Source organism: Crotalus tigris, unplaced genomic scaffold (genome assembly GCF_016545835.1).
Source record: "Crotalus tigris isolate CLP2741 ecotype Arizona unplaced genomic scaffold, ASM1654583v1 scf7180000024441.2113493, whole genome shotgun sequence".
Lineage (NCBI taxonomy): Eukaryota > Metazoa > Chordata > Lepidosauria > Squamata > Viperidae > Crotalus > Crotalus tigris.
The window spans coordinates 1,363,798-1,390,447 of NW_024100610.1; the positions used below are offsets into that span (position 1 = coordinate 1,363,798).

At 38.9% G+C, this 26,650-nt stretch overlaps 1 protein-coding gene across 1 annotated transcript in view; it reads right to left on the reverse strand.

Moving 5' to 3' along the window:
• The window catches only part of LOC120302974 (keratin, type II cytoskeletal 7-like), a 47,433-nt gene extending 21,290 nt beyond the window's left edge, over window positions 1-26,143 (reverse strand). The window contains exons 1-4 of the mRNA XM_039332017.1: window positions 25,550-26,143; window positions 23,543-23,754; window positions 22,273-22,333; window positions 21,356-21,451 (exon numbers count right to left, since the gene is read on the reverse strand). Coding sequence (XP_039187951.1) covers window positions 21,356-21,451; window positions 22,273-22,333; window positions 23,543-23,754; window positions 25,550-26,143 — 963 coding nt within the window. The remainder of the gene's footprint in view (window positions 1-21,355; window positions 21,452-22,272; window positions 22,334-23,542; window positions 23,755-25,549) is intronic.
• Window positions 26,144-26,650: the final 507 nt, after the last annotated feature.

A 26,650-nucleotide genomic window follows, 5' to 3' on the forward strand; every position in this document is an offset into this window, starting at 1 on the left:
TCAAAGAATTGGTGATCTTTTGAGGTGGCTCCACTGTTCATAACATTGAATGCTTTCATTTAGCCTAATAATGCCAGTGTATTTAATGGCATTCTGATTTAATATTGCTATTTTATGGATTCGTTGTATATCACCCAGAGTAACATTCAGTGAGATGGTTGGACTAGAAGACCTCCAAGGTCCCTTCCAGCATTATTCTGATTAATTGATTGATTGATTGATTGATTGCTGCCATCTCACCTAAGGTTCCTAACTAGCCTTATCTGCCACTCAGCTTTTCTCTCTCTAAAGAGCTGGGCCCAGAAGTGCTGTACCATTGGTGTCTCAGAACTGCACAATGTCATTGGGCTGTTCAGTTGCCATGATACAAATGTTTTAACCCACTAGCCCTTCCTGATTTAGCACAAGTCTCAGATTGTGAAACAGTGAAATGACAGTACCAATTATTCTGCTATTACTACCCAAAAGGGAAACTGGAAGTTATTTGTTGTTTAAACAAAAGGAAGAGGAGAAAGTACCTACTTGTGACTCACCTCCCATCGTGATTCCAACCTATCTTACTTGGGTTATGACTGAACAGGTGTAGAGGGAGTATTAGTCCAAAGAAGGCTCACCCATTGGTTTTATTCACTTGTACTTCAATCCTTGGTGCCTGCACTTAAGATGTCGCTGGAGGAGAGCTTTTTTCAACAGCCTCCCTTGAGTTTACTATTAGGGTTTCCTTAATCTCTTGGTGGTGCTTGAGATTTGGCACTCAAAAGGATATTATTGCCGCCAGGAAGGACAGACTAGAAGGCTAATTTAATCTATACTGATGAGCTGTAGAGCCAGGAAAGTCTCAACCACCATTGATCAAGATTAGAAGAAAGGGGCCGTCTGTCTACCATCCTGCTGTTGAAACAGACTGAAGCCAGGCCAAATTGGGAAACCTAGCAGAACTTCCTGGGCAAACATTCTGACTCACCTGGAATGAAGTCTAAGGGAATCTGATGACCTGCAGGGGTCTAATTGGTCTGCTGCAGGATTGGTCCTTCCCATCGGCTATGGAGCTCTGATTTCTCCCTACCTCCTTTCCAGAGTACCACCCTCATGAAAGATATTCCATTACCTAGTTGCCCTGTCAATTTTTATAGAATTCTTATGATAATTTTTGTTTGCCTATCTATATGTATAATTTATAACTGAGGCTTTCTGCTTGTTTTTATGATCTTAATTATTGTAATGTTGTTTGCTTCCCTGAGTGAATTGGATTGAAATGGGTAGCTATAGAAATTGAATAAATAAAATAAAATAAAACAATAAAATAAAATAAAACAATAAAATAAAAAATAAAATAAAATATTAAATAATAATAAAATAAAATAAAATAATAAAATAAAATATTAAGACTGATATTCCTACCAACATTTTCCTCCATCTCTATAACTTGATGTCGGGAAAGCAAAAACCAGGGAATGGGATGCATTCCATTCTCTACCACCTCCTGTCTCCAAGCTTGAATCTTTCAATGCCCCCCATTATAGTAGTGCCTGGGGGCCTAGGCCTTACTGTGGCTGACTGACAGCAGCTGACTTACCCTGGCCGATTTGCCCTGACCAACTCACTGTGGGACAACTTGCCGTGGGACAATTCAACAAGGAATAACTCAAGAAAGGGACAAGTGAATAGCATTGGGCCTTGTCTTGCTTTAGGTTTGAACCTTCTCAGGTTAGAAGGCCTTGAGGCTGGGCTAAGCCAGAGTGTGGAGTTACTTGTCTCTCTTGTCCCCCTCTGGAGTTATCCCGCGTTGAGTTGTCCTGTGGTGAGTTGTCCCATGGCAAGTTGGTTGCAGCGAGTTGGCCGAGACGAGTCAGCCATGACATGTATCCTATTACAGCTTCCGGGACAGCATGGCTAATGACAATAGCAAGTAGGTTTTAAAAAATTATTTTCTTGTATGCATCATGTATGTAAAATATTTGAATAAAACTATTTTTTTAAAAAAGGAATCAAGCTTGATTTTATGGAGACTTTATTTTTTATTTTAGGTGGAATAAACAAATATACATCTTTCAATATATAGCGTCTACTTTTCTCCTTTGATGCCCCAAATTACATTCAATATCTGGAGGGGAACTGACTTTTGGAGTGGGCAGCCATAATAAATCTAAGTAATAATATTCATCAGACTGATGATGTTACCTGGTCTGGGTAATGAAGTCTGCAAGAAAATAATAATCAAGATCAGAAAGCATCAAGAACCCCTCATTTCAATCCTATGCAACAAATATTCTCTTTCATTGGTTAAGAAGGTTTTTTAACATATAAATCTCTGCCATGGCTTTCATTGAATCCAGGAAAAATACAGGTATGTTTTAAAACCTTGTTCCTCAATCTGGATACCTTCCAGATGTATGGAGTTCTACTCTCAGAGTTCCAGAGCCAACATGACCATAGCTAAGAGTTCTGGGAATTGAGGTCCATATATCTAGAGATGTTTTAGTGTGGAAGTTTGGAAGGTGGAAAATGTATAGTTCATATTGGGTATATACCAGCTCTATTATAATTCAGCATTATCCCATTTGAATTTATAGTACACCATTTTTTTTTCTTCAGTTCCATCATGTCTGATTCTCGGAAATTGCCTGGACAAGTCCCTGCAGATTTTTGGCAAGATTTTTCAGAAGTGGTTTATCCTTGCCTACTTCCCAGGGCTGAAAGAGAGTGACTGGCCCAAGGTCACCCAGCCTAAGGCAGGACTAGAAGTCACAGTCTTCCAGTTTTCTAGTTTGATGCCTTAACCACTAGACCAAACTGGTAATCTTATAAAACATTATATAACAAAGCTAAACTACTGCCCCCTTCCAAGTATCTAGACTTCATGGAGCTATTATTCAAAACTTCTGTCAGATACTTATCCCTGACCTAGAAAAAAATAGAGTTAATGAGAGGTGGGCAAGGTATTTTTTTAAGGAAACATGTTCACATTTTGTCTACCACTTCTTATATTACCCTGTGTGCTTAAGGAACATAAATGCAGTATCCTAGCAACATATATGTTGATCTAGGGAGCTTTATGTATAACTATCCATATGAGGATCTATGCACATCAAAGATGAGTGCAACTTTTTTTGCTGCTCATGTGTACTGTTGAGTGTCGATATTTGCACATGCACATATCTGCATTAAGGCATACACATTGAGATGTAGATTAGCAATAGAATGCCAGACCAGACAAATGTAGCTGTTTTTCAGATTTTTAGTGTGCTGCATCCTTTGTATGGAAGGACATAGCTGGATGGGAGTCTCCTTTTACTTAATTTAATTAAATTTGACTGCATTATAACAGCTCTGCCTGAAAGGCAAGGAGCATTCACAACAGCTGAACTGGTTTTCCATTAATAATGAAAGATTATAATAATCCCACTGTGGTCAACTTAGCTAGCAATGCTAATAGATTTCCTTTGCATTTACCTGTTTATTGGTCTAATTCATTTTCCACTGGAATTTCTGTACCATCTGACTCAGGCCTGCAGCCTTGATCTCGCTGGTCTTCAGATCACTGATAATCTGGCATCTAATTCCAGAGCTGTTGGTGCTAAATCTTCATTAAAGGGACAAGAATTAGGAGTAGCCTTTGTGCAGTTTTATTTTATTATGGTTGACTAGTACCATGTTTAATCCCTAAAGATCTATTCAAACATACTTACTCCTATACAGAGATGTTACCTTTTAGGACATACTTCTTTCATCAGTTCTATTATGGCCCATTAAAAATAAGACTGCAGGAACAAGGCCTACATAAGTTTCTAGGAGAAACAATAGGTGCAAGGTACCTCTATTTCTATCTCCACATAGCTCCACTTACTAAACAGCTGGCACACACTTCCGCCTTCTGTACTATGTTTTATACTGCATGGCAAAGCTGGATTCCAAGGAGAGAAGGGGACTTAGTATAGGCAGCAGTTCAGACCTCCCATCTACCATCACCTCTTTAAATGTCATGTATCTTCTTCTGATAGTTGTTGATACCTCAACCCAATCTACCAAATTGCTTCCTTCACGAGGATCACCTCCCTTGTTCCGTACTTTCCACCTTTATTCTTTGAAAAAAGGTTAAAACTGGAATAAACAAAGGCTACTCCCTTTGTGAATGTTCATGATAATTATCACAGTGTAATGGGCAGGTATGTTCCTTTGAAATAAAGATACAGATCATGTGTATCATTGATGTTAAGTCCACTTTCTGTCTCTTGTTGGTTGTTCAAATCCTTTTCTCTTTCTCTTTTCGCCTGTTGTGTGTCCTATTTTGCTAGGCAACTCTTTTACTAATATCTAATAAACAAATATCAAGTTGTGTATTTTTTGCTAATTGAACTGAGTGGTGAATGTGCTTATTCAGTTTGGGAAAGAAGAATTGACTGAGAATATGCTGGGTGCAAACTGATATGGAAATTACAGACAATAATTTTCCAATAAAAGAGGCAGCTTCTCCAAGCAGTTGCTAACAAATGGATACCCACAACTCCCCTTTTCCCCCAAGAATCCAATCTTGGTAGAGATATAATCTCAGGTTAATAAAATATCAGTGAAGGGGCTGAGGCTGAAATGTCCAGCCAGTTTTTGGGGGGAGTTGTTCATATGTGAAACTGTGACTGTGCATACAATAGAGAAAGCTGACAAGTCATAATTTCACAGTCCCAGCCTTCATCTGTCCAGGACCTGAATCCATTGAAATACATTCATGAATTGTTCTACAATCTCTCTTTTTGTCTTTATGGACATATGTGTGTTTTAGATTGTATGGAAAACCCATCTTTGCGGTTTCTAAAATTTCCCTGCACTTTTGAAGAGAAATTTGAAGTAGATCCTTTAAGAGAAGAATAAATTGTTGGGGGAATTTTGTTATCTGGTTTAAATTACACCAGATTTTTAACTGATTATCTATCTATCTATCTATCTATCTATCTATCTATCTATCTATCTATCTATCTATCTATCTATCTATCTATCTATCTATCATCTATCTCTAGCTGAGATTATTATAGAAACTTATTTTGGATTTCTGTTGTATCTGCCCTTATTAAATATGTACAAGTGCTTATTTTTAGGTAAACACAAATTGCAAGCAAGAAAAGAAGCATCAAAGTTCATGGCCTGAAGGATGTCAAGAACTTAAGATCTTTGCTGGATCAGGCCATGGGCCCATCTAAAACCAAACGTAATCTTCCCAATATTTAAAAAAAGATTTAAACTGATCCATGCACTGATGACTACCTGATTAATTTTGGACATAGCTTCCAAAATATATGACAAAATTACATACAGACTCTGCTTGCAGACTAATTAGTTGCCATGCAAGAGAAATCAAGTCATGTATCTCAGAACTCACAAAAATCAGATATCTAAATGTTTGTGTTTTCATAAATAAATCTTTAATCATAAATATGTCTTTCCCAAGCAGAAAAGATATATTACAGAATAAATACTCCATACATGCTTTGGTATATTTTGTTAAATCCTCCGTGCAAAATGATATTTCAGCAACAATCAAGTAATGCCAGTGATTTAGCTCCTTGAGCCACTACTACTCATTGCACAGCTCTTATTTCAGCTGCTTCTTATGCAGCAAAATCCCAGTCTTCCTGCATAAACTGTAGAGAGAATTTTCAAGGAGGGCTTTGAGATCTCTCCTGAAAGGGGGCAATTACTCCACAAGTAAGTTCCATTTGATGACCAACACCAGGTTCTTCTATTCCAGTTACCAGACACGAGAAGACAAAATTGCATTCCAAGACACAATTAAACATTCATCTTAATCTTGTTTTTATAAAACTTTGCTGAACACTAAAGAACTTTTGATTTCAAAGTATTTTTTTTATTTTTGAGTTATTCTTAATATAATTACTAAAATGATGCAATGCACTTAAGGGCACTAGAGAGGGAAGAGTGCACAAGCAAGAGGCTCTTAGTTTATCATTAGTTACAGACAGATTATTACACATAGTTAGAGACAGATGCAGCTTAAAGTAATCTTCAGGAAACTGATGATCCCTCATCAGAGAGAGCAGTGTCTCAAGACTTGGGATTATTACTACTGCTGAAAGAGCCAAGAGGTTTTCAGCTGAAGAAGAGTGCCACCTAAAAAACAACAACAACAAAAGATGAAGAAAATAGGACTTGGGTAGGATTTGCTTTTGTTAGACAACTTTACTGGTTGCATGGTTTAAGGATCTAAACTCGATAATGGGAAAGGACATGGGAAAGAAACACTTTTGAGCAGTGGTGGGATTCAAATATGTGAACAACTGGTTCTCTGTGTGGATGTCATTTCCAGAAGTCCATTCTGGGCCTGGGCAACAAAAAATTAGCTACCGGTTCTGTCAAAGTGGTGTGAATTGACTGAATCCCACCACTGCCTTTGAGGAATAGAGAGAAATTAGCTCAGAAACATAAAGCCACCAGTTGACATGAAATGACATAACGAAGCAAAAAACAATTAAATTCTGCACAGTTGCCAGCAAAATAATACACCCATAGTCTCTCTGTGTTAAGCTCAGTTTGTGAGAGTCCATTCCCACTTTCTCTTATAGTTTTAAAAATTAATTATTATACTCTAGAAGAAAAAATAAAGAAAAAATAAAGTAGACCAGGTTTTTCTAGTCCACAAACCATGAATGTTGTTATTATAATTAGTCATTATAATAGTTATATAATATCTGCGTTATTTATTTAAGAGTTATCTTTCGCTTCTTGCAACAAATTATTATTGTTATATTGCACACTTTGCTCTTTCCTTAGCATAAAGATGCTGGAGAAATCTGTAACACATTTCTTTTCTGGGAAAATAATCTTTAAGTACAAAATATTCAATTGTTCATTTTCAAGTCAGATCAAGACACTCTTCTTTTCTCAAAAGTTTTGAATGTTTTTTTTATTTATTTCTGTCTGAATGTTTCTGATTTGGTTCTCTCTTAATAAGATTGGATACAATGAGCTTACTCCCTTTTTACTACTGTTTATACCACCTAGGTGCCTGAAGAACAATATAGAAATTTAAAAATACAATAATCGAATAATGTTGGGAATCCAAAGCAGCCTTTTCTAATCCAGAAGAATGCTACATTCTTTGCAGACTGGCAGAAGATGAAAGGATATTATTTTTTTGCAGTCTATTTCTCCTTCTGCAATCCCTTCTTTTCTCTCTGGAAAGAGAGAGAGCAGAATTGACAAAAATAACCTCTCCTATTTTTTCTCACTGGATAAACACCACACAAGGAATATTTTCAGATATGGAAACCTAGCTCCAACCCACGAACAACTAGTAAATTCAGAAAACAGTAAAGCTATTATTATTCATGGTGCAGGCAATGATTTCCCCTGTGACATGCTATAGAAGTGAAAGTTGGACTTTGAAGAAGCTAGATAGAAAAAAAAATATTGACACTTTTGAAATTTGCTGTTTGAGAAGAGTGCTGAGAATACGATGGTAGACAAGAAAGCAAACAAATGGATCAATGAACAAATCAAATTTGAATTCTTAATCAAGGTACAAATGACTAGACTCAAACACATTATGTGATGACCTAGTTCTTTGGAAAAGTCTATAATGCTGGGAAAAGTGAAAGGAAAAAGAAGAGGATGACCAGCAGCAAAGTTGATGGACTCAATTACAGCAACGCTGGGAGTATCATTGGAAGACCTGGAGGACCAGCTGGAAACAGATTGTCCTAATGAAAATCTGATTATGGGATCACTAAGAGTTTGATACTGACTTGTACCTAATCAAAAATAAAAAAATCATTATTCACATTGGCTTTATATGAAGGATGGAATCAGAAGCTGGCCTACAGTGGACTTCTCTTAGGCTTGTCTATACTCAGCATAAGGCATAAATGTCCTGCAACTCAACTCTGAATTTAACCAAGCAAAACAGACTAAAACAAGTAGAACCAGAAGCAAAGATGTGGTCTACTTCTTTCATACACATATGCACACATAATTGAGGATTGCACGGTGCTATTTTTTAACCAAACATCTTGCCATTATGATATAGCTAAGAGGCAAAAACAACTCCTTTCCCTATGCTGATGAAATAGATTTTAATCTTAATGGTACTTGTCACTGCTATGAAAGCACTCGACACATTATAAAAGAATGAACCATGCATATAACTTAACAATAGGTACTGAAATATTCTGAAGGTGAAAACGTTCTTCTAACATAGTCTACTGGTCATTTAAACTCTTCCGTTAGCTGTGTACAAATGCCATCTTTCAGTCTTGGTAGAAAAACATGCTCACTTAAATTGTTCTGCAATAACTGAAATACTCTTGTCTGCATCAGAATCCAGGCTAGAGAGTGATGTTGTCTTCAGAGTTTTAATGTGGGACAAATTAAGAAATGTAATTGGTGGATTCCCCCAGCTTTGTTCCCCTCTTACTGAGCATCTCCTGCATCACTTGTTCCTTAACGAGTGATGGTTATTTGGGCAAATGTAGATGGGTACCAGGGATAGTGGTTTTAACCTTTTCGTCTGAATGATAGAATGATCTTGTTAAGCAGTAGACCTAGACCTATAGTCTGACTGGTCAAAAATATAGGGGAAGGATGCAAGAAACATCAATGACTCTTTCTTTGCTCAATTCTCCTCTGTGCCAGTGACCCATCAATCAAATTATTTACTACTGAAATTCAGTAGTAATTTGCCCTGATGGAAATGTCTTTGTATAATTGATTTATTGTGTAAAAGTAAAGGTTTCCTGTCCAGTTGTAAAAGTAAAGGTTTTCTGTCCAGTTGTGTCTGACTCTGGAGGATGGTGCTCATCTCTGTTTCTTAACTCAGAGAGCCACTGATGTCCAAAGACATTTCTGTGGCCATGTGGCCAGCATGACTATATGCTGAGGTGCACAGAATGCCCTTACCTTCTTGTTAAAGTGGTACCTATTTATCTACTCGCATTTGCATGTTTTCAAACTGCTTGGTGGGCAGGACCTGGGGTAAGGATGGGAGCTCATCTGGTCATGCGCTCTCAGATCTCAAACCTGGGCTGTCAGTTTTCCAGATGACAAGCTCAGCATCTTTTACCACTGAGCCATCACACACCCGATATTTTTTGTATAGATGTCTGCAAATGAGAAGCTATGCCAGCAGTGAATGACCAAGAAATCCCATTCTATCCTTGTGGTTGGTGGTACTTGGAAATAGCTAATGAAACAGGAGTAAGAAAATGGCACTGTTACAGACACACACACACAAACAAACAAACAAACAAACACACACAAACACACAGAGTCATAAAAATACTAAATAGTACAACCATTAAAAAAAATGTCAATTGGCACAGCAGAAAACTGATTGGGGACTGAACCAGGAACACACAGCTGGCTTATATCACTCTAGGACTATTAGTCTAATCCAGTGTTTCAAGCTGAGCCAGGCTGACTCAGGAATTCTGGGAGTCGAAGTCCACGAATCATAAAAAAGCCAAGGTTTCCTACCCCTGGACTAGCCCATCAAAAGAAGCTTGGCACACATTCACTCATTTTACTGTGGGAAACTTGAACCAGCCACCCTCATGCAGAATATAAAAGTAAGACTTTATTTGACAGGGCATATTTCCAAACCAGATTCCTTTGAGACCATATTTGGATTAGCAGGGCTCACATCAAAGTATAGGTAGTCTTCGACATACGACCACAATTGAGACCAAAATTTCTGTTGTTAAGTGAAACATTTGTTAAGTAAATTTTGCTCCATTTTACCACCTTTCTTGCCATAGTTGTTAAGTGAATCACTGCAGCTGATAAGAATAACACAGTTGTTAAGTGAATTGGGCTTCCCCGTTGATTTTGCTTGTCAGTAGGTCGCAAACGGGGATCACATGAAGTTGGGACACAGCAGCAGTCATAAGTATGAATCAGTTGCCAAGTGTCTGAATTTTTATCACATGATCATGGGCATGCTGCAAAGGTCGTAAGTGTGAAAAATGGTCATGTCACTTTTTTCAATGCCATTGTAACTTTGAATGGTCACTAAATGAACTATTGTAACTCGAGGACCATCTCTATCAAATATATCTGTCAACCTCTATTCAACAAAGTGGGGCTTTCCCTAGGAAAACAGAAGAATCCCCTCAGAACCATCCATAGTGCAAGGAGGGGGAGCCTTGAGGTGATCTTGTACAATACAGCAATAAGCATAGCTATAATTAGTCCAGCTGGTCTGCTATAAGGCTGCCCCCTTTTAACTAGTTCCTTGGCTCAGGGAATCCCACTTTCTGCAGCCATGTTTTTCTTTTCTTTTTTTTCTCCTTTCTTTTCTTTTCTCTATTTTTAAAAGAATGAACTAAGACTTGCAATAAATGCCAGAAACAACAACAAAAAAGTGTCCTTCAATATGTAAGGAACAAGAAGAAAGTCAAGGAAATTATCAGTCCCCTAATGGGAAAAGATGGCAATACGGTGATGGGCAGCAGGGAGAAAGCAGACCAGATCTGAAGGAGCTGGCAGATGAGATTTCAAAACCACTAAACAACATTTCTCAGAGCTCCGGAATTCTGAGGAATTCTGGGAGTTGAAGTCCACAAATCATAAAAGGGCCAGGTTTGAAGACCCCTGCACTATGCTCTGGAAAGAAAATTGGTCTTCTGATTTTAAGGAATGGATCCATGAGCCTCTTGCTTATTTTTGTAAAGTCACTGTTCTTAACAGAAAAGAAGTTCTATATGGTCATTATTTCATGATAAAATTAAGGATTAAATTAATTGTATATCACTGTCTATATAATTACATATGGATCTTTTTATTTTTTCTGTAAATTGATTGGGGAGGTCATGTTTATTTTAATTTAACTTCTATATTATAATTAGATTTCCTTTCTTCAGTGTATAATCACTCTCTTGGCTTTCTTTTTCCTCCTCCTCTGTAGGGTTGTGGGGGTTTTGCATTTTACCACCTAATTTAAAAAAAAAACATTCAGAAACCCCCAAATTGACTAGCACATTCCTGGCTTAATGCGCATAACTGAAAGTTTAATTCAAAAGTTGCTAGTCTTGGACTTCTATAACAGTGTGGTGGGGATTTCCCTTCCCAATACATCAGACATGTCAAACTCGCAACGTCACGTGACATCGCACAACGTATCAGAGCTTTTTCGCCGTTGCCGGCAATGGGGTGGGCGCGGCTCTGGTATGATGAAACCAGCCTGCGGGCCAGCAGTTTGACACCTCTGCAATACATCATCAGTTCTTCTTACAGAATTTTCTTTTTTAAAAAATTCATTCCTTGTTCAGTGTAACCAGGTATCAATTTGGCTTCAACATACAGCTGTTTTTGTTTTCCTTCTCCTGCTCTTCTAATGATCAGTGCTCTGAGCACTCTATGATTAATGCAAAAATCAGTAAAGATGACTCTTCCATGTAAGCTAGAATGTCCCCATAGACTTCAGCTGTGGTCATCGGGTAAACACTTTAACCTTGGGGTGATTTGGGTTAACTTTCTCCTGTCTTGGCTGTGGGCTGTCTACAAGACGCATGCTCCATTGTGAAAACTGTAGCCTCAGAAAATGGTTAAGTGGGGCAACTTCAGGTAATGGTAAGCAGACCGTATGAATGAGATCTTAGATGATGCCATTGAGATTTGCAAACTGCTACTGCTGCTTAGAGTCAGACAGGTTGGATTGGTATATCAACCTATTAAAATATAAAGTGCTTGATCCAACCACTGCATCACCATTCACAAATCTGGAGGACTATCCGATGGAAACCAAGAGATACAAATATTCTGTCTCTCTGGTGTCATCTAGTGGTCAAATGATTGACAGCTCCATTACTCATTAGGTCCAGAATTTTATAGAAATGACTTGATTGTACCCTAGAGCACTACATATCTGAAAACCCCTTTCACATGTCCAAATTCCATTACACACACACACACACACACACACACACACACACACACACACACCTGGGCTGCACAAATCCAAGTGATCACTACCTTGCAGCTAAGTTTAGCTGCCATCTAGAGGCCATTAGGTCCATAAGTTGACAGCCTTAAAAATCAGAGCACCAGTCTTATAAGCACCACCCAGACACACTTTCCCTGTGCCAATTGCTAGCTGTTCCTATGCTTAGAGATGATCTGATTTTGGCTATGAAAAATGTACAATTGTTCCCCTTCCAAAGTTGCACAGAGAAGCTTCATAGACAACAAGCACACTGGTCCTGTTTGGGGTGCACTTAAAAACTTGCTGTAGGGGCAGCATGATTTTTACTGATATGATTTCCTCTTTGCTCTGGGACAGGAGGAAAGCATAGTAAATTGACGGTGAAGGGCATTTCTAAAGCTGTGATCATATGTCATACTGGTTCACCAACTAGCCAACCATATTTCAGCATAAATTAAACTATATCAGTGTTTCGTGCAAACTCAGTTGATGACTGTGAGCTCCCTAAGCAAAACTAGCAAAGAAGGGGAAAGGAAGGGTGAGGGGAGTGAGGAGGAAGAGGAGGAGGAAGAGGGAGAGGGGGAGGGGGAGGAAGAAGAAGAGGGTGGGAGATGGTAAAGGATGGACAATTTCCAGAATTTGTAGCATCAGGAAGATGAACATTAGTAGTAGCATTAAGAAGTGGAGAGAAATACTAATCCATACAGAACTGTCTCAACAAAAGAAAAAAGTTCATTTTTTTTACTTTACTAAATATTTACAAACATAATCAAGAAAATCATGGCTTCAAAATCTAAGGGACTGGTTTGGACAAAACTCAGCAGCACTTTTTTGTGCGGCTGCTGATAAAAACAGGATCGCCAACATGATCGCCAACGTCTGATAACGGATATGGCACAAGAAGAAGAAGAATCAAGAAAAAAAAAACAGAAAGTAGGAAAAGCAAAAAAAATAAATAGGGAAGAGACGTATAGATGTAAAACTGAATATAAAATTCAAAGGAACAGAAACACGTAAGGGGTAAAATTGAAAAGATAAATGGCAGACTTTTGAAATTAAAGGTGGAATAGATTTAATTTAAATCATTTTTCTGTGAGTTATCTATCTTCATTTCCCACTAGATGGTGCTACATATTGCTATTTGTTGCATAGTTGCTCAACATTTTCCTTGACTTGTTTGCTGACATTTAAGTCATGATTTCCAGGACACAGTCCAGTATCATAGGTCTGCTGGTAAGCACATCAGAATCATGAAGTCATAAATGGGGTTCTGATTATCACACCAAGTTTGTGTCTGATGCAGGGAGTCTAGAACCAGCATGTTTTAAAGCAGATCCATCCACTTCTGGCCTCCATGATAAAATAAAGAAACTGAGATCCTAGGAAGAGTGCAGAGAAGATGATAAAAAGCCTGCAGGATATATCATACAATGAAGGGAGCTAGGTATGTCTAGCTTAACAAAGAGGATTAGAGGAGTCATGATCGCTATCTTCCAGTACATGAGGGGCTGTCACAGAGAAGAGGAAGGGACTCAAATTTATTTTCCATAGCACCTAAGAGCAGGAAAAGAAGCCATAGATGGAAACTGGTTAAAGAGAAATCCAATCTGGAACTAAAGAAAAATTTCCTGGCAATGAGAGTAATTAATCAGTGAAATAGCCTGCTTTGTGGAGTTGTGGGTGCTCCATCACTGGAGGTTTTCAAGAAAATATTGGACAGCCCTTTGTGTGGGATGGAATAAGGTCTTCTGATTTGGGCAGCAGATTGGACCACCTCTAAGGTCCCTTTGATTCTATGATTCATTTTTCATTAGTGTTAATTTTTGTATATGCTTTACCTGCAAGCGTCCTTTTTGCAACCCTATTCACAGGGGAAACTGCAGTATGGTGTATATTTTTCTTTGCTATGCACACATGGTGCATCTTCCCACAATATACACAGTATCATGCACAATTTTGTGAGGTTCAAATTGTTTCATAGCATTTTCAAAAGCATGTATTTAGACATGCACACCAGGCATTGGTTGATTAACTGATTGATAGATGTGAATTATCTAGGTACCATTTCCCATTTTTTTGGGGGGGAAGCTCAGCTTTATTCACAAATGCAATACAAGCATAGTTGTACAAAAACTGTTAGTAATGCATGTTTCATGCATAGTCTGGGAAATGAATGGTGCTTCTGACAGGAAAGTCTTTTGAACTCTTCTTTATTTACTCTGTTTTGACCTTGATCCACTATCAACTGCCAATTGTAAATGCTTATAAGAAAATCTTGAAGCCAGAAAGAGCAGTTGCTTAGAGCAAGAAGAATTTATTTGTTTAGATAAATAGAGTGCAGGATAAATTACTGAAGAACTAAGGCACATTCTCAAGCAAAGAGTAGCACTTGCCTTCTTCACCTCAACATGTAATACAGATTATGACAATTTGGGCTGGTTCAGACTGTGGCAGAACAGTTTCTTTTAAATGCAGGCCAGTTCTAACTTGCATGCCATAGAAAAGAGAGAGGGGACACATTTTTATGAGCAGCATACACATAAACTCTTCAACCCATCCAAAATAATAATAATTCTGCACCATGATTTAGTCAATGCATCTATGTGTTAATGCATATCGCTAACTAGAATGGTAAAGGATGGGAGGTGGCCTGTGCAGTGGCTATAAAGGCAGTTTGTAAATGGACAATAACAACATGAGAAAAAAAGGGGGTTGCTAATGCCATACACACCTATATCTCTATAGAAACAAAAACAAACCATTCTTTTCCCCAGAGTAAAAATACTTTGTTACTATTGTTCCATCAGAGCAGCCATTCATAGAACCAAGCCTAGATCCTTAAAACCAACACTGCCATCATTCTAAATCTAAAAAAGATGAACACTTGCTCCAACAGGCTACACACAATTGATATTTGCACTATTCACTTTTACAACTACCCACATTCTGTTTGCTTTTCCTTGAGTTCTTAATAGAATTCTGGCTCTGGTTTTAGCATAGTATCCAGGCACATTTCTGCAGCCACTACAACTGCATAGGATTGCTGCAGTGAAACCTTGCAAAATGTCCCAGAAATGATTTTTCATAAACGTTTTTTTTACCATAAGCCTCTACTTGGTTTAAAACCTAGTAACAACAACTTTTTCATGCCAAGAAATTCAGAAGAGCTGCTCATTGAATACAAATTCTAATAACTATTTCCATCCAGTAGAAAAGCACTGTTTTGTATCTGTTTCAATGAAAAATGAAAAACAACAGTATCTTGAATTCTGTGGCCCTCAAAGCCTCAGGTATTACTGTCGCTTGCAAATATTGCTTTTTGTATGGAAAAGTGTGATTTATTCAGATTTAGCCAATTGATCAGATAAGTAGCATTTAAAAGTATAATCAAATCTGAGAAGCATCATTCATTCCAAATGTAGGAAGCCACTTTCTGTCTTCTCATTATTCAAAGAGGCCATCAGTTACATTTTAGACATTCATTCTTGGACACTTCAGATTTTTACAGCTAAAGAATGAAATCCTATTTCATTTGGAAAAATTGCACGAAACATGCAAGACAAAAAAACTAGGAGGAATTTTTTTTCAGTAATAATGGCAGGCACTTGGACAATAGCTATGTGTCACATGTGCTCCCACATGCATGGGATTAGAAATTTGAAGCGTAATTCAGATATTATTTTTGTGCTTTTTGTTGACATTCTCAATACCTGCAACTCCTATGGAAGTACCTATGGCGTTACAGCAGAGAGATGTAGCTCTGTTAAGAGGTCATATATTTGAAAGACCTGAACTGCTGTCTTAGGAATTGTGGGAATATACTGTCAAAGGAATATTGGACTTCTGTGCTAGGGAGAAAGTTTTAAGGGTTTCTCACAAAAATCACAATTTTAGGGGCTCCCTAGAAAGTGTGAATGATGATAAGACTCCTTTGGAGTTCAGAAATGCTTCAGTTAAAAAAAAAACAGAAGTCAGCCTCTTCTCCAAATTTTCTCATGATTGTTTCCTAAATGCCATCACTGTTCTTCTTCATACTTTACTTAATTAAGGTTTGTCGATTTGCCTTATTAACAAAGCTAATATGCTGGTTATGATGGGAAGCAAATCTGTTTGCAAATCTCTCCAGATCAACAGACCATTTCAACAGTGAAGTCTCTTGCCCAAAGATTTGTCATGCAGTCCCTCAACGGGCCCTTCTTCCTACCCATAGACTATAAATATATGGCAATTTTTGTTGAATGGAATGGTGGAGTATCTTTTTTTCCCCCTTTGAGCCAATCAAAAACTCTCCAACTATCAATGATTCAATTTTTAAACTTGCTTTCAAAATGAACTAGATTCTCCTTAGATTAAACTAGACTGTCCTGCATGTTCTCCAGGCTAGTGTTCTATTCCTGGCCAAGACTCAAATATCAGAAAGATACATTCCTAAATATGATTTTACCCAACCCACTGCCTAGACAAAAAGGAAAGTAAGCTACTGGTTTTCATTTGGGGGCAGGGGAGCGATTAAATGAGGCTTCTTTAAATAAATATTAGCGGGAAACACCTGCTGCTCAAGGCGTAATCCTTTAAAATATCTGCTGAAGTATTCTACTAGTTTGGAAAGTCTTCCCTTTCCTTCCCCATCTCTGTTTCTACCCATGTTTTTCCTAACATGGCCAACTGACTTCTTATTATTTTAAGTGGTTCACACACACATAAACACACTCAATATCCATGGCTTTGTGGAGATGGCAAAAAAGGCTCCCAATGCAATTATTAATCCCACCCCCTGCATTGACAGGAACAATTAGCTTCAGGAATAAACTGAAAAAGCTGTGCACTGTCACAGCAAATGATTACCCATACATGGGGAACTTAGTGGAAAACTTGCCCCAGCAGAAGTTTAATGAAATTTTCCTTCCCTCGTTTAATTTTTAGAGTGTGCTACAGTTTTGCTCACAAAGAGGTGGAGAATGTTGAGATGTCATTGTGCCATGTTCTAATAAAGACTGATGTAATCATCCCCAGAGTATCCTCCACTGCTCTGGATATTATAGCTGCCACTCACAGAGATCCCTCCGGAGGCACCTTTGCTAGAAACCCCAGTAGTTGCAGAAATATGTGTTGTGTTTGTGCTGCTGTATCCTCTACTCTTAGAACTATACCCTCCACTTCCAGGACTTCCCACATTGGCCAGATCAGAATTCTTAGGAGTAGATGAGACCACAGTAGGGCTACCACTTTGTCCAAACCCAGAGCTTATGGAGGATTTAGAAAGGCTGTCTCCACTCCTAGGGGTTAGTGCATGTTTGCTGCCATGATCTCCACTTCTAGAGCTGGATCTTCCACTGCTGTTCTTGTTTCTTTGGGTGTAACCTTGTCTCCTTCCGATTGTCCTGCCATAAGAACATCCACCAGCTACAGAGATGTTGGAAGAACCTACAACAGCTATAAGAATAGGGGGGGGGGGAAGCAATGCTGAATAACATTCTTTTTTTGTAATCCAAGGTTATGTATCTAGGGCATCAGGCAAATATTCATGACGATACACATGTGCTTTTCAAAAATACTTACATATGTTAACAGGAGGAGCATTAGATATCCTGTGGAGAAAAGAGAAAGAATAATTATTAATGTCCCAAGAAGCTAGTTATGTATCCCAGATATCAGTATGAAGGAGATGGCTGATTGAGTTTCAAATGTTTAAACACTTTCCCAGCTCATTTTTGAACTGTGATCCTTTAGGACAGCTGGTGGATTCAAATGCTGTATATTAGTGTATTTGTCCTATGTTTTTTACCCCCCCCCCAATCACAATCTGGAGTTTATTAAAGGTAAAAAAATGGCCATAAACAGTGAAAAGCAATTTAAATAGCAGCTCTCTCTATACTGAAAGTATCAGCTGATTCATTCAGTATTTTTATTACAGCACATTATAGTCCTGAAATATGATCAGATGACTTTCCCACAAGAACATTAGCAATCTGTAGTTGTATGTTTTGGAATTTTTTGCCATTTTTTTTTTAACCCACTTACCTCTTCTCTTCTCCCTCCAGAAGTGACTTATACATAGCAATCTCAATATCCAGGGCAATCTTGACATTCAGCATGGTCTGGTAATCTCTCAGCAGGCGAGCCAATTCATCTTTTGAGTTCTGCAGATTGTTCTCTACCTCAGTTAGCTTTAACTTGGCATCTTTCAAAGCACTCTCTCCTCGCTGCTCATTGTCAGCAATAGATGTCTGTAAAGCATCAATCTTGAAAAAAGCCAGACCAAAAAAAAAAAAAATGAACTTGGGACAAGTGGAGCTTCATCAGCAGGAAGTGGAGAGGAGAGAAAGGGGGAGTTAAATACAGAGGCACAAAATGACTGGGGGGGGGAGAGAGAGAAAGAAAGCACGTTCTTTTTGTAAATCCATCAATCAGATTGTCTGAATTTTAGTGATTCTTAATGTTCTATCAATTCTTCTGGGGATGAGGATGAAGTTGGTCTTTAGATGGCTCCCCAAGAAGAAGAGGACAGGGTAAGTCAAATGTGCTTGAAGTGAACTTTAATTATACATTTAATCTGCTGAGTCCCCATGTCATTTGTCATTTATCCTTTCTGCATATTAAAAATGATCATTCAGTAGTATATTTTGGAGGGACTCTGGGGATCACATTTAATGATGATGGCCCCTAGGTTTTGCATCCCATTTCAGAATGATCAAAATGTCTGTTAATTCATAATACTAGAGCCATACTATCTGAACAAATTCAATCTTGTCTGAACTTGGAAGCCAATCAGGGACAAGCCTAAGAAAGACTTGATGGGAGATCTAATGTAAATATCAGCACTGTATTCTTAATCTATAAAATTAACACTGGAAAAATTCCCAATAAATTCACATCTGTTTGTTCATCAGATTTGTATACCTGCTCATCTCATGAGTGCATCCATGGATGGCATTCAATAAAATTAACAATTAAAACAATCTTAAGTCACTATTAAAAACAATTAGACATATATTTATAAAAACAAGATCATGGGAGAATGCATAATGCAACCAACTTGTGGCCTCTTTGTTACCAAGGAATCCTGAGGCCTGCTGAAAGATTTCCTAAAGGTCAATAGGATTGGAATTAATCTTGGAGGGAAATGGGCAGTTTAGAATTATGAAATAGAGAGAGAGAGAGAGGGAGAGAGAAAGAGAGTGAGAGAGAGTGTCAACATTGGCGGGGGGATGATGTTCCAGAGGGGAGGTGCCAGGGCAGAAAAGGGCCATCCCCAAGTTCCCATCAGATGCAGCTCCTTAGCATATGGAATCTATAACATGCCTCTCCTGCTGGACCCGATAGGAAGCATAGATACAACTGTGGGGAGGCAGATCCTCAAACAACTTGTCTTCATGCCATATAGTGCTTTAAAGGTCAAAATCCGCACCTTGAACTGGACCTGGAAAAAAACTGGTAACCAATACAGCTCATGGGGCAGTGTGTAACATGTACCTTTCTAGGGCCTGCACTGCCCATGCTGCTTCCTGCCTTTCTCAGGATCAGACAGGACATGGATTTGGATTTGATCGTGTCCTTATTTTTTTATATACATGCCCAATTCTAGATGTTAAAATTAAAACTATCAAATGTAAAGTAGTAAAGTGTGCTTTGTTCCCTGTGCATTTAGTGAAGAGGTGAGTAATGGATGATTCTTCGGAAGTTGGACTTTTCTTGCCTTCACAGTGCAACATCAGCTCTACTGATGGAAGACAGGTGGGAGTTGTTCAATAGCATCTGGCAAACACATTTTTTTGCCTATTCTGGACTTAGATCAGCTTCTTTACCTGTTTTTTGGTACTTTCCACTTCACTTCTGCATCTCTGGACCATACGGGTAAGTTCTTGGATTTCACGATGGCCACTGCTGAGATTGTTGCAATAATTTCCCCATGTGTTCTGTAGCTCTTTGTACTGAAATACAGGAGAAAGCCTATTCTTTTATGTTTGTTGTTGCTTTGTAACTTTGGATTCTACTAACTTCAATAATCATAAAAACACTCATTTCCCTCTAGGGAACATAAGTTAAGCCAAGCCTACCTTGTTTTCATACAGAGCATTGACCTCATCCTTGCTCTTCTGGGCAATCTCTTCATACTGAGATCTCACTGAGTGTATTATTCCTTCCATGTCAAGGACTCGACTGTTGTCCATTGACACAATAACATTGGTTTCTGCATTTGCTGCCTGTAAACTCTCTATCTCCTGTCAAGAAGAAGTTGCAAAAGATATTGAAAGTACTCTGAATAATGCAGGAAACGCCTATCCCAGTACAAGAAGACATGTTAGAAAGGTTCACATCTTCTCCTTTGAGCAAATGATCCAATTATCAATTATACCATTTCCCTCCACTTGTTAACCCCTTCCCTCAAGACTCTAGAGAAGACTGCTGCACTATTCTTCATTCCTAGGATAGCTGGTTTGATTTGCAATATATGCAACCTATTTCAGTAACAGTGACAGAAAAGTTTCAGGGGCCATAGCAATAAAGGAGAATATTTGTATCTCAGGGTTGAAATGAGGGGTCCTTGGTGTTCTCTGAGCCTGATTGTTTTCTTGCAAACATTTCATTATCCAAACTAGATAACATCATCAGTCTAGCACTGATGATGTTACCTAGTTTGGGTAATAAATCATTTCAGGGACTATATCAGATTGTAAGACATCCACAACTATATTCTCAAATTTGGAAGAACAGTCAAGATGTTCAGAAAGAATATCCAGGAACTTCACTGCCACTCTCATGAAATATCACCTGAAGTGGTCACATCACTTTTGTAATTATAGAGCCTGATGAATCTGGAAATCCTGCTCCACCTGTTCTCTGATGCAGATATTTATAAATTCTTGAACTATATATAGTATATGAACTTGGTTTATAATTAAAATCAACCATCATTTACGGTGGTCAATAATAGCAATAGCACTTATTCATCATTCTATAGTGCTTTACTGCCCTCTCTGAGTGGTTTAAAGAATCAGCCTATTGCCCCCAACAATCTGGGTCCTCATTTTATCAACTTTGGAAGGCTGGAAGGCTGAGTCAACCTTGAGCTGCTCAGGATCGAACTGTTGGCAGTTGGCAGAATTAGCCTGCAATGCTGCATTCTAACCGCAGCACCACCATGGTTCCTCTATTTAAGGAGGATCCCCTGCAATGTTTGCAATGGGCCTGCAAATCGGAATCCTTTCTGTTGCTTGGATTCTTCTGATACATAACTATTTGGGAGAGAGCTGGATCTTTTCCATCCCTCTGCCTTGGTTTATGAAAAAGAAATTAGATTCTCTCCTTTCTTTTGGCCAGTTCCTGGTACAAAGTAAAATGGAAAAAAAAGTAACCCAAGGGAAACAGAGATTATGAATCTTTTCAGTGCAGAAGGAACAAACAAGCCACATATGTAGAAATCCTTACAGCTTCAAAGACACATTGGATGAAGTTGAGCTCCTGTCTCAATGATTCCACTTTCACTTCTAGATCAACTTTGTTGCTATAGGCAATATCAACATCCTGAAAAGCATGACAGAAAGTACATTTACCTTAATGGAACAAAACTCACTTGTCAAAACATTTTATTATGTGTTCTCCCCCCAAAGATTTTTTCCATATTCTCCACTCATGACTTTGATATGATTGTTGATCAAATGAACCTTCAGTTCCTCACTATTATTATGAGTGTCTTATATAGGATTTTTTTCCTAGTCTGGTCTCCTCCCAATATATTGGACAATTAGTCCCATTAACCCTAGCCGCTTAATCAGCATTGGCTATATGGTTTGCTCTACTGGCATCTTGCGGATCATCTGCTATATTGGAAATGTGTGTCAGCCTGGGACCTATCATGAGAAAAAAAAAGCATGATTTCCAAACACTGAAAATTTGAACACCAGTAAAGAAGATTGGGCTGTTTGTCCCATCTCTCCTCTTCCAGTGATCACTCAAAAATTGACAGATAAGTTCTACAGGGGACAGAGTCACCATTTCCAGCAGAATGTCACCATCAACAAGAAATGATTAGCTGGAAGGAATAGGAAAAGAGCATGCCTCCTGAACTCCACTCTATATACTACTGGTGATTAATGAGTGAGGAACACGGAAATGTTTGTATGTTATGAATGGATGAATGAAATCAATTTGCACTCTGTCTCAAAATGTCTCAAAGTGGCTCATAGTGATCTCAAGTAAATTTCACAGGGCTTTATTTTTATTGCAATAAACCTACGTTCCATCGAATCCAGCATTACTACTACTCAGAAGTGTGTACATATTGGGTGAGGGTTGAATCATTTTAATTACACTTTTTGGAGATATAGGAACCAGAAATATCTAACCTTTTTTAGCAGCACAAAATTATTTTCTGCACTTATCCGGTGGTTGATTTCCTCTTCATACCTTGAGGTGGAAAAAAAGGAGATATCCAAGAGCTTGAACAAACAAATATATACGCAAGGTACAAATAAAACAAATGAACTGCAAAATTTGTGTGAGTGAATGTCAGGATTGGGGCAGAGTGTGAGTCCAAAGCTTTTGCCTCATGCCCCTTGATGGTTGGAGCAGAACTTGGAGAGAGGTTTCATTGGCTGGATTAGGATCCTCCTGGCTATTGTACAGATAATGAATCATCTCAAAGAATTTCAATTATCTCAAAAGGACAGACTTCAGCCAGCATTACTCCATCTAACACTAGGTCTACAAACACTTTCCGGATTTGAAGAAGGAAGAGGAGATACTAGGACACACATAGCATGCTTTGGGAAAGGAAAGGTAGAACTTTGTTCTTCAAAAGCTGGGAATCTTTGTATGATGTTCAGCCAGGGTTCCACCCCAACCTTTTCTGTATGAAAGACAGTAGTACAAAATGGGCAATAATTTTAATGCTGCCCGAGACTGCTCTACAGCCAGACTTTATCACCTTTTTGGTTGGTTAGACTAATGTCTGCTCTTCACCCTTAGTCAATGGGACTTTGACAAAAAATAAATAAATAAGGGAATAAATTTTATAACTAATCAGCCAACTAACTAACCAAACAACCAACCAAACAAATAAATAAATCCAACGCAGACTTAACTTTGCTTTCTTTCCTTTTAAATTAGCACATCATTAAATTAATATGATTAAGCACATTGGATATAATTGCCCTTCCCACTTCCCCAGGGCAGGTAGCAATTAACACCTTCTGCCACATTAACAATTATAAGCAGGTGGCAATTTGGGGAGGGACCCAGAGAACCACACTCAAGTTTTTGGAGGGCACACATTGCTTGGGGCCCCAGGTTATGGATTTCTGCTTTAAAAATACTAGAAACAATGCAAGAGATAATAGCCACTGGACTATAATGGATAAAGGTCTCCCTCTCCTCACCCATGCCAGAAGATCTACATTCAGCCAGGAGCTCTGTTGCCCCACAGCAGTCCAGAAAGGGCAGTGCCCACCTGACTTGATGGGTAGCGGGCCTCTGCTTGCTACTACAGAATAAAAAGGCAGTTCCATATTTAAGAGAACCCAATTCCATTTTCAAGGCTCCCCAACTACTTTCTGACACGGGTAGGCCTTACAAGCATCATTTTCTTCCCACCTGCTTTGACCTCTCACTGATTACCTGCTTTTGAACTCTTCAACCATATCCTGGAATTTTGACTGCTCCAATTGCAGCTGTTCCCTTTCATTCAGCAGCCGCTGCAGCTGCTGCTTCAAGGATGTGATGTAATTTTCAAAGAGAGGCTGAATGTTGGCCTTCTCCACAGGTTCCTGCTGCTGCAGGCAGTTCCATTTGGTTTCCAGAAGCTTATTCTGTTGCTCCAAGTACTTGACCTGTAATGAGACAAGTGTCAAGATGCTCTTCTACTATTTCAGACAATCAACAGATCCTCAGGATCTATTATATTAGGAAGGTAAAGGAGCCTACTTTTTGACTGAAAGAATTATTATTCTTCCTCTTGTTATTGATATTATTGTTCTGAAAAAAAACTAGGTATCACCATTTCATGTCTTGGAAGAGAGGATTTAAATCAGTGGTTCTCAACCTGTGGGTCGGGACCCCATTTGGGGTGGAACGACCATTTCACGGGGGTCGCCAAACAAGGCTATCCGCCATTTTTTCCCCTTTTCTTTGGCCACGCCCCTGACACCCAGTGATGTATAAGTGGTTGGGGGTCACCACAACATGGGGAACTGTATTATGGGGTCGCGGCATTAGAAAGGTTGAGAACCACTGATTTAAATGGTCTATAAAAGCCCAATTAATGAAAAATAAATAAATAAAGGGCACACATCCAAATGTGTGCTTTCAGCATCAGAAATACAAAGTCAATCTCTAAAAATATTCTTAGCTTGCTTGAGAATAATTGACTTAAAAATTGCAGCAATGAATTACAGGACAGAACTTCCAATGTATCATTGGAAAAACATGGCAATTTGCAATACTCAGCATTTGCAATGCCTTCCTCCCTAACTAATGCATACAGGATGCTAACAAAGGCTGGATTAACTGTTACTTTCTGTTCAACACCTTCTATTAGTAGAACTGCTCTGGGCTGTGTGTGTGATGATGGGTCCACTGCAGTCCACACATACACAAATGTTGCACAACTCCCCCAAAGATGTTGTAGAGCAGTTTCCAGTATAGCACTTGGTTAATCCACCAAAAAGCTGTAAAAAGTGGTTGAGAAATACATTTTGACAGGACAAGGAGAAATATAGCCACAATTTCAAATAAATACACTTTAAAAATTGAAACTCTCTAGAGCAGTGTTTTTCAACCTTGACAATTTTAAGGCATGTGGACTTCAACTCTCAGAATTCCACACCCAGAATTCCACATTGCTGGCTGTGGAATTCTGGGAGTTGAAGTCCACATGCCTTAAAATTGTCAAGGTTGAGAAACACTGCTCTAGATCTATGTATAAGAGTCAGTCAGACACCAGGCTGGAAACCAGGAGAGGGTGAATTCTAGCCCCACCTTATGCAAGAAATCAACTGCATGACCTTGGGCCAGTCACTCTCAGCCTTAGGAAGGAGGCAATGGAAATCTATTTCTGAAAAACCTTGACAAGAAACCTGGAGAGATTGGTTCAAGCAATTGCCAGGAATAAAAAAACTAACTCACAGATATACATACAAAAAAATAACCCTCCAAAAAGCCTATGTATAGGAGAATAGGATTGTGCATCACTCCAAAGCTATATGCATTTCCTCCCCCCAAAAGCTCATTGCTTTAAGAAGGAATCTCTAACAAATGGTCCATTGTTGTTTTTTCATATACAGATAAGTCACAATTTATGCAAGTTTGCATAATTGGATGCTAGATTTAGTGCAAGTTGTAGGTTAATGTTGAGGCTAGCATGTGTGCAGTTGCCATTTTAGACATTGCTAGTCTTTGTGTGCGCTAACTGGAGAAAAGGAAGAGGCCATTGGAGGAAAACAACACAAGTTCCAAATAGAAGAAGAATCTGGTATAATTGAACGACATGGACATGATCCTAGCAACCCTAATCTGTACTCAGTAAAGTTTTAGTCCATCTGGTAAAGAACATTCTCTAATTAGAATGCCCAGTGAGAGCTTTCTAAGAAAACACAACAGACCAGCCTTACCATTCACTCTTCTCACCTTATCAATGAAGGAGACAAACTTATCGTTGAGGGTTTTGATCTGCTCCCGCTCCTCCTCCTTCACTCGAGAAATCTCTGGATCAATCTGGATCCTAAGAGGCTGCAACAGGTTTGGGTTGATTCGGACTGTATGGATGCCCCTCCCTTCCCCAAAGCGGCTAAGGCATTCATAGTTCACACCGACAGCACGTCTGACATTGCCACCCAGACTTCGAGTGCTGAAACCTTCTGGCCGATAGCGTCTGCCATGACTATTCCCACCACCAAGACTCTGGCTGCTGAATGCTTCATGTCTGTGATGGCCGCTGCTTTGATTGCCAGCTGCTCTGGCCTGGCTGTTGGTCCCTGCACTTTGGCTGCTAAATCCCTCATTCTTTGCAATTCCAGCACCAAAGCCCACTGGCCCAAGACTGTAGCCAAAAGGTGCAGCCCTGTAGCCCTGTCCACTGCTCAGGTTTGCTCCGGAGTATCTCCTGCTATGCTCAAGGAGGCGGAAGGAGGAGGACACATTGCTGCCCGCATGGAGCCCACCGCTAGAAATATAATTCCGTCTCCCATTAAAGGATTTAGAGGTGCAGCATTGCCTGCTCATGATGGCTAAGGAAAAGGTAGAACCCAAGTAGTTGAAGCAAAGCTGAGTTGCCAACAGAGCTCCCAAAGAAGAAGATAGAGGCTTACAGACAAAAGCAAAGCCTTTTCCTGCTCACATCAGGAATTATTCTTTATATACCTCCTGGGATCTGGGCTGGGCTACAAAATAGCCATCATGTTGGCAAGATTATGCATCCTTTCCTTGGAATGCATAAATAGTCAACATGCAGGCACATTTTCTTTTTATTTTCCAATGTGCAAATAAAAAAGACTTCAAAGAAAGCTAACGTGATGCGGATGAAATAATCTGAAATGGAAAAATGTTGCTTGGCTTGCATGCCTCTTGGTGGTGATCTTGAGTGACCTAATTAAACTTTTTTCCATATGGCAATTGGGCCTGAGCTAAATGATTTCAGAGGCGTCTTTTGCATTTTGCCTTCTGGAAACTTTGACATTTTAGCACCTTGTCTCAGGCAAGAGTGAAGATTACCCATATTTCAATTTTAGG